Below are 8524 nucleotides of genomic sequence, written 5' to 3' on the forward strand. Positions count from 1 at the left end.
AACTAAAACAGGGCCAGCAGCAATTCCAAACTTCTCAATCTAAGTGTCTCTAAAACTCCAGAGTCGTGTGGGCGCAGGCGTATCTGAAGCAGAGTTGATGCATTTTCAAAAAATGAGGTAATATCATGGATGTGTCCAGACTGACCTGGTACTGACAGCTGCTCTGACTTGAATGTCTGGGGCACAGTGGACCTGGGTGTGTTCCAAAGTGCTGATTAACTCCCAGAATGCTTTGCAGCCGTGTTGACAGAAAGCAGAGTGAACCAAACAGAGGAGCTGTCACGCCTCCTCTCGACTCCGATGCCTCCTCCTCGGCTGAATTTCTTATTTATCTTGACGGAAAACATTACGTCTGGATAAAGCCTTGTCAGGGAAACGTGTCAGACTTCTGTCTTTGTTTACTTCAGGTCACGGGTCACTAAATTTTACTCTCTCTCTCTCTCTCTTTCTCCCTCTCTCTCTCTCTCTCTCTCTCTCTCTCTCTCTCTTCATGTCTGCTTTCTTTAAAAATAAACAGAGACTGGCCAACTCCAAAGCCCACACGTCACGCTTCATCAGCGCCAACTTACCCTGCAACAAGTTCAAGAACCGCCTGGTCAACATTATGCCTTTTGAGTCCACCCGCGTCTGCCTGCAGCCCATCCGGGGCGTCGAGGGCTCCGACTACATCAACGCCAGCTGCATCGATGGCTACAGGTAAACTTTTAGAGATTTGAGCTGAATGCAATGACTTCTTTATTCCAAATAATGTTCCTTCTGGATATCCAAAATGTAAACGTGAGTATCTGAAACTGGACAATGACCCAGAAGGAAGGATATCTAACTATTGATGTATGAGTAACTGTGGATACATGAATTTCAACCAGGATTTTTTGGATATTTTATATTTAGTTTTTTTTCCAGTTGAATATATTTGAGAAAATGTAACTTAGAGATTGGAGTGGGGTTGGAATACATTTCTAAATTGCTTGCTTAAATAGAGAGATAATACTCTACTGTATTCAAAGTGACCAATCAGAACAGCAGAGGCATCAGGTCACAGGAAACGTCTCCGGGGAAATGTTACTCCTCCTCTGCTCATATCACATGAATGCTTGAGGTTTTCATGTGTGTGGGTTTGGAGACTGATCAAATGCCAAAACATCCTTTAATTAAATCAGAGAGTCAGCAATTTAACCTAAGTCGTTTTTTTATAATGTCAAGTCTAATGTCACGACGCGAAAAGACTCGACACGACAGAAATTGCATCACTGTCCTGACACACTTTGCCCACTTGCTGTGGATGTGACAGGTCTGTTCTCTGAGAGATTGCTACCGGTGTGAAAAATACAGGAGGTATATCCACAGCGGACCAGATAAAGATGTATGGGAGGGGACTGAGGATGAGGCTGCAGTGGCCAGAATCAAGTTGCAAAGAATCACTCCTTGCTCTGTTGATGTGGCTCTCATCCGCTGAGCCGCTACCACTTTCACATCGAAGCTGCCGCATGTCCTCGTGTGCTCCGCGAGTCCAAATTGCTTCCTAGAGGGAGGAAGATGAAAAGGCAGCTCTCTGTTTTATATCTATATAAGTACAGGCAGAGCAAGACAGAGCCGACTCTTCTGCGGGTGGAGTGTACAGCGAGGAGATGGATTTAGCAGCCATGAAATGCCATTCAGTCCATAGGAGGCTTTGCTTCATACGGGGATGCGGCGGAGACAACACCTCCACCCCCCTCAGCCCCCAGCCCCCAGCCCCCAGCTCCCTCTCCTCCTCCGGCCCTGTTGTTAAAGAGGAGGCTCTCCTCAGAGGCCGACCCTCTGTTGTTGCTGTGTAAATGGCATAATTGCAGCGGGAGAGGATGTAATGAACTGTGTTTTCTACACTCCTCCCTCCTCTATGTCATCAGCTTTTCTCCTTTTCCGTCCCTTTCCCTTTTTATTTCTACTCCCTTGCATCTCTGTCTCTCTCCATTCTCCTCCCTAATCTGTCTTCTGTGCACTTCCTCACTCTCTCTCTCTCTCTCCCGGCACCCTCTTCTCCCACTCACCATCTTAATTTCCCATCCCGACATCGTGGCAGAGACAGACGTATCCGGGTGGGGACCTGTTGTGTTCACCGGCGGCACTGTGTAATTAAGCTGCTTTTAAAGCCCAGGCATAAATAAAAACTAAACAGGAGCCTCCAGTGCCCTTCACCCCAGCGCCTTCAAGAAAAGCCAATAATATGCTAAGCTAATGAGAGGCGAACCATTGATTCCAGCTATGCTATCAGGGGCGCGAGCCTGGATGTGCTCTGATGCAGGCTGGAGTTTTAGCATTGTAATGAGGTTGAAATGAAACACGATGTCCTCCAGCACTACAGTCATGTGGGATGATGCAGGGAGCGCTCTGTGCTGTTTGGCAGCGCGCTCGTCGGGACAATGTGTGCAGGGAAGTCCGTATTGTGTGATACGGTTAGAATTGTTTTTGTTTTGGCTAGGGGCTGTTTTTTTTGGAGAGGTTGGAGGGGTCCACCCTATCAATTTGAAATTAAGCATTCATCCCCTGCTCAGCTTTGCTCTCCTTCTCTTCACTGCCTGACTCTGTTGTTTAATTCCCCTTCTCCTCATCCTCATTCCCTTCCTTTCCCTTGGCTTCTTCTTCTTCCTCCTCTCTCCTCTCCTCTTCCTCCTCAGCAGTCAGTCCTACTTTGCAACTCCAGTGACCAGCTGAGAGAGCAGTGCTTTTCACCTCCTCACGTTTTTTCCTCCTTACATCTTCTCTTTGTACTTAGCACCACCTCCACTCTTTGCATTGCACCCCCCCCCCCCACACTCCATCCCTCGTTTTCATCTTTTAAATTCCATTCCTCTCTCTGCAGCCTTCATCTCTTCTTACACCATCTCTGCTCCTCTCCACCGATCTGTTGTTTCTTTATTTGTGCGAGCGAGGCCCTGAAGATATTCTAATCTCCCGGTTCCACATTAGAGCTTTGCCTGCAGCACCTTCATTAGTGGTTCAGCCGTGGCTCAGTGTGTGACCGAGTGTGTGCGTTCATGGTAGCGTGTCTGAATATACATGAACAAACTGCTGCACGCATAGAGGCGCACACCTGGATGCAGCTTACATGTGCCACAAACATGTGAGTGTGTGCATGCACGCCCCCACGCATGCATTTGTGTGGGATTACTCAGCTGGCTCTCTCTCTCTCTCGCTGTCGATCGGTGCGCTGCTGCCACCTGCTGTTTGCCAGAATAACTGCTCGGCCGGACCAAAGTCACGTAGGACACAAGCACATCTCCGGCAGCTCGGAGGATGAGCTCATCTCTAGTTCTGTGAGCATATCAAGGGCTGGCTCTCTCATTCTGGGTTGTGTTACAGAGAGGAAGGAGGAAGAGGGAGAGGATCTATACAGGCTTAAATAGCTCAATGATGAGCGTTGCTGCCAGGGATTATTTGCTATCTTCATTAAATGAGTAGGAATTTGTCGTCCGCATTATGGCAGAGGCGATTTGACAGACAGTACAAGGACGACGGAAACATTTCTTTATCGTCAGTTTGCAGCTGAATGCTTTTAACAACGTGCCTTTTATGGGTTTTGAATCAGATTTTCCACAAGTCGGTCTGTTGAAGGTGCCTCATATATAACAAATCCCCCAGATGGTGGCTTTCATTGAACAAAAAATGGACTAAGAGAGAAAGCTGCGCTACAATTGTATTTGAATGGATCTGTGTCAGAACGTGTTTGATCGTTTTAATAGTCAGTTTAGTTGCACGTCTCATATCCTCTGTGTGTCTCTTATCATGTTGAGGGTTGTAGTGACACCTAAACAACTAAATCCTCCCCTGGTCATTACTTTGTGCTGTAAATGTTGTAATTATTCTGTCCAATGTGTTAACCCTCTGCCTCCTCTGTGTGAATCTGCGTCCTCAGACAGCAGAAGGCTTACCTGGCCACCCAGGGCCCACTGGCCGAGACCACTGAGGACTTCTGGAGGATGCTGTGGGAGCACAACTCCACCATCGTCGTCATGCTCACCAAGCTAAGAGAGATGGGACGGGTAAATAAATACACACACACAAAGACACACACACGCCGACTGTGGTTCACATCAACGCATGCAACACCTACACGTATGAGACCCACTGGATCATTTCAATGGAAGATAAGGATGTTTATATGCTAAGTTGGTTCAGCACTGCTTAAATATTCATTCATTCCAGCTCTGAGCAGTAACTTAAATAAAAAATCTGCTACCTTATCAGCATGGAGGGAATGACTCTGGTCTGAAACATGCTACTGTGCCCATTTGTCACTATATTATGCATTCCAAGGATAGAGTCATTTCCTGCTGTATTACTCTTTCATTAAAATTGAGATTAGTTGTTTACAGGTATATGCTGCTCTTATGAAAGCTGGGAACTTCTTTATGTGCCTTTAAAGCTGCTTTGTACGCATGTGCAGTCGATGCATCGTGGTCACAAATTTGCTTTAGCACAATTGCTGGAAACCGGCAGAAACCAGTGGTGTGCCAGACGTGCATCCCTGTACTTTCTTCTGGTTTCCCTTTGATTCCAGCTCTGCTGGATGTTGTACCCTCACTCTGACTCTCCTGTGGCTTCCTGCCTGCCTCCGCTCTGTCTACTGCCCAATAAAGGCTAAGATACCAAAAGAAAAACAAACAAAGAAGGTGCTAGTCAACACATGTTTTTTTACCTTTGGGCGAGATATCACATCGATGTTCCACGAGTAAACAGCTGCTGACTCCAGCTTCATGTTTTCAGGGTCTCAGATCTCAAAAAGCAAATAAACGCATCTCCCAGAACTCTACACGTTTTATTTCTTTCAAGGAAAAACAAACATCAGCGCATTTACATCTGTACCTGTTTGATTGAATCCATAATGTCTCCGACTGGGCTGTTCTGTCATGTTAATGCTCGTGATTCCGACGGCACTCGACCGCCTTTCACAGCTTTTATCACCCTCTCATCCCATAATCAGAGTTTATGAAAAGACATCATCGCTTAAGAACACAAACAAATTATGTAAATATTTTCCCACTGAACATGAATCAGACCATATTTCACAGCCGCAGATAATATGACTAACACCGTACAGTAACCTTCTCTATTAACACCCCGGCAGTTATTATGTAAAAAACTTAAAATGGAAATGCTTAATATTTCTTCTTTCATCTTCTTCTTCTTCTTCTTTTGTAGGAGAAGTGTCATCAGTACTGGCCGGCAGAGCGTTCAGCCAGGTACCAGTACTTTGTCGTGGATCCAATGGCTGAGTACAACATGCCCCAGTACATCCTCCGAGAGTTTAAAGTCACAGATGCCAGGGTATGTTGGAGTCGCTCTACGTGTGTGTTTGTGTGTGTGTGTGTGTGTGTGTGTGTGTCGGTGTGTGCGTGGGTGTGTGGGAGGGGATGAGGGTATATCTACATTTTCCCTCAAACACAACCATCCAACCCAAATCCATCCTAATTCTTGTTTTCATTCAAATGCTGACAGTCGCTCTAAGTGTTAAGAATTACACCTGTGACTCCGAGCTGGAGATGATGTGAACGCATCGCATGTTATTTCTCCCGACAGGTTGACATCCAGTGAATGTGCCATCAAACATGTTTATCCAGATTTAGTAAACAGTATGCCTGCTCCATGGATTGTATGTATATGTGTGTGTGTCAGTGTGTGTGTGTGTGTGTGTGTGTGTCTGTGGAGGTGTGTGTGTGTAAGTGCATGTGTTTTTTTTCGAGATCACTGTGAAAATACATGAAAAGCACAGCCTCATATCCCCGAGGGCCAGAGTCGAAACTCCCTGTGATGCAGGAGTATCCACCAGATATAAATACACTATATACTGTGATCTCAAGGCTCCCAGTGCAGCAACACACTCATCCCACTGCTTCCCCTACATTTACATATCTATACTGTGTGTACATACATTTAAACAGAGGGAGATTTGGAAATAAAGACTCGATTTGTACCAAAAAAAAGCTTTTGAGTCCCACAAGCTGAAGCCTCGGTGCTGTGAGACGTGTGAAACGGGGCTGTGTGGTTGGACGCCACAGCCCCGCTGGTTTTCTCTCCTTCCTGCCTGTCAACTTCATTAATATCACATCTCAGGTGTTAATGAGGTGATTAGATGGCTGCTGTTAAACAAACCAGCAGGGGCTCCACACTCATGGGACGACCTGAGAGACACGGCTGTGGTGTTTTGTTGTGTTTGTTGAGTGCACATAGGAGCAAAGGCCACAGAGATGTGTGTTTTATCTTATTAAAGAGATGAATGGAAATTGTAAAGTGAGCAGAGCTGAGTTAAAACACACAATTCACATCAATCTAGTTTTTCTCTGGATGTTCCGCTGCCTTTCAAATGCACTTAAACTTCTCCTTCTCCCCCAGGACGGCCAGTCCAGAACAATCCGCCAGTTCCAGTTCACTGACTGGCCCGAGCAAGGAGTGCCAAAAACTGGAGAGGGCTTCATTGATTTCATCGGACAAGTTCACAAAACCAAGGAGCAGTTTGGACAAGACGGACCAATCACTGTACACTGCAGGTTAGACGGCTCAGATTCATCCTGAAATTAAGACACAGCCGACAGACACAATGGATGGAAGCAGCTCCGGTGCTTTGAACAGACTCACACGTGTTACTGATGTCACAGAGCTCCTTAAAATACCATTGGTGTGATGAAGAGCATCCAGCGATTCTCATATACACATATAGGATGTTTTCTAATCAAATTAGGTATTATAATCCATTATTTGAAAGTACTCTGAGGATTAATTCCTGTGTTTTGAACATAAAGTCATAAAGAACTTCCGACAGTATATGTGATGAGTATCTGTGTGTGTGTGTGTGTTCCTCAGTGCCGGGGTGGGCAGGACCGGAGTCTTCATCACCCTCAGCATCGTGCTGGAGAGGATGAGGTACGAGGGCGTGGTCGACCTCTTCCAGACGGTGAAGACACTTCGCACCCAGCGGCCGGCCATGGTGCAGACGGAGGTAAGGACCACGCACAGACAAGGGTGTAAATCCCACAGTGACGGGGCGGGTTCTCAAAGTCAGTGTTGTATATTGTGAATGTGTAAACATGATGTTATCTGAGTGTCCTTTTGGTGTAAAGCTCCTCTGAAACAAAGACTTAGAGACAAATCCTTCTTTAATGGAGGTTTTAGAGGCGGATCAGATATCACACCGCAAATTCATCTGGTGTCATCACAGAGGCTCAGCTGTGATTATTATTTTCTAGGAATTAAGGATTGATAAATACTTTATATAGCAAACAGGGAAAGGAGATAATAAAGCCGATCAGAGGAAAGTGTCATGGTGTTCATTTAAAATGAGTTCACAGTCATTTTAAAGATATAATATGGAACTTGTGTTTATTTTAAATGTTTCCAAGAAGGTTCAAACCCGGAGAAATCCACAGTTTATTCAAAGAAACAGGACGACTCATTTTAGGCGTCAGCATGAAACTAGGTTGTTTGCTACTGATTTTATTCAGAGGGATATTAAACTTTAAAGAAAATGAAATACAAAAAATTTATTTCCACACATGTAGACGCAGGAAACTGATCTTTCATTTATGCCTAAAGTTACAGAGTCACTCTATTAATTTGGTTAATCTTAACTAACCCAAAGATAAATGTGGGTTGACATTTTGTTTCTTGTAATACTTAACAATAATAAAGTAAAGTGTGTCAGATGAGATTTTAGAAAGAAAAGTATGAAATAAAACCAAGACGCAGAATGAAAATGTGTTTACTTAAGGTTTCCTTCTTAAATGAATCCATAAACACAAGAATGAATGATCTTTAAAAGATGCACACAGACGTCCTCACTCTCTTCTTCTTCTTCTCCTCCCCCTCCTCCTCCTCCCCCTCCTCCTCCTCCTCCTCCTCTCCTCAGGACCAGTACCAGTTGTGCTACAGGGCAGCGTTGGAGTACCTGGGGAGCTTTGACCACTATGCAACGTAACCACTCCCTCCGAGCAGCTTCCCTGGTCAGACCTCTCAGGAGTGTGCCAAGTGTCCCATCTCAGCCACCATCCACTCACTTGACCCCCCCCCAACCCAACCAACCCCCAACCCCCATGCCCCAACCTTCGCGAAGAAAAAAAAAATAGCCCCCCCCCCCCCCCCGCAGCTACCGGAGGGGAGGAGAATGGCACGTGCTTGCAGACCCAGTGACGGGTTTCAACCAATCACAGAGATTCGCGTCCACGACTTGTAACCAACCACGTGAACTTCTTTTGCTTTAAGAATAACGGAACCATCACCAAGACTCTGACTCTTGTACAGACGCGACGGAGCCGGGCCACGCCCCCCCCCCCCCCCCCCCCGCCGGGCCACGCCCCCGCCGCTCGGCTCCGTCCGAGCCAAACCTCCCTGATTGTCAAAGGCTACTGGTAGCACTAAGAGAGCTCTCTCTCACTTTTTCTTTCTGTTAGTCGACTTGTCAATATTATTGATTCATTATGTCATTATCTTATTGTTTGGTATACTTATTCTTTTTCTTTTATTTTGTGGATGTTTTTAATAATCATTTTAA

At 45.6% G+C, this 8524-nt stretch overlaps 1 protein-coding gene across 1 annotated transcript in view; it reads left to right on the forward strand.

Annotated features, from left to right (window-relative positions):
- LOC128454056 (receptor-type tyrosine-protein phosphatase F-like) overlaps positions 1-8267 on the forward strand; it is a 156225-nt gene extending 147958 nt beyond the window's left edge. Inside the window, 6 exon segments of the mRNA XM_053437215.1 lie at positions 518-696; positions 3896-4022; positions 5182-5307; positions 6373-6527; positions 6841-6976; positions 7883-8267. Of these exon segments, the coding sequence (XP_053293190.1) occupies positions 518-696; positions 3896-4022; positions 5182-5307; positions 6373-6527; positions 6841-6976; positions 7883-7951 (792 nt within the window). The 3' untranslated portion in view covers positions 7952-8267.
- Positions 8268-8524: the final 257 nt, after the last annotated feature.

This window comes from Pleuronectes platessa, chromosome 13, assembly GCF_947347685.1.
Source record: "Pleuronectes platessa chromosome 13, fPlePla1.1, whole genome shotgun sequence".
Classification (NCBI taxonomy): Eukaryota; Metazoa; Chordata; class Actinopteri; order Pleuronectiformes; family Pleuronectidae; genus Pleuronectes; species Pleuronectes platessa.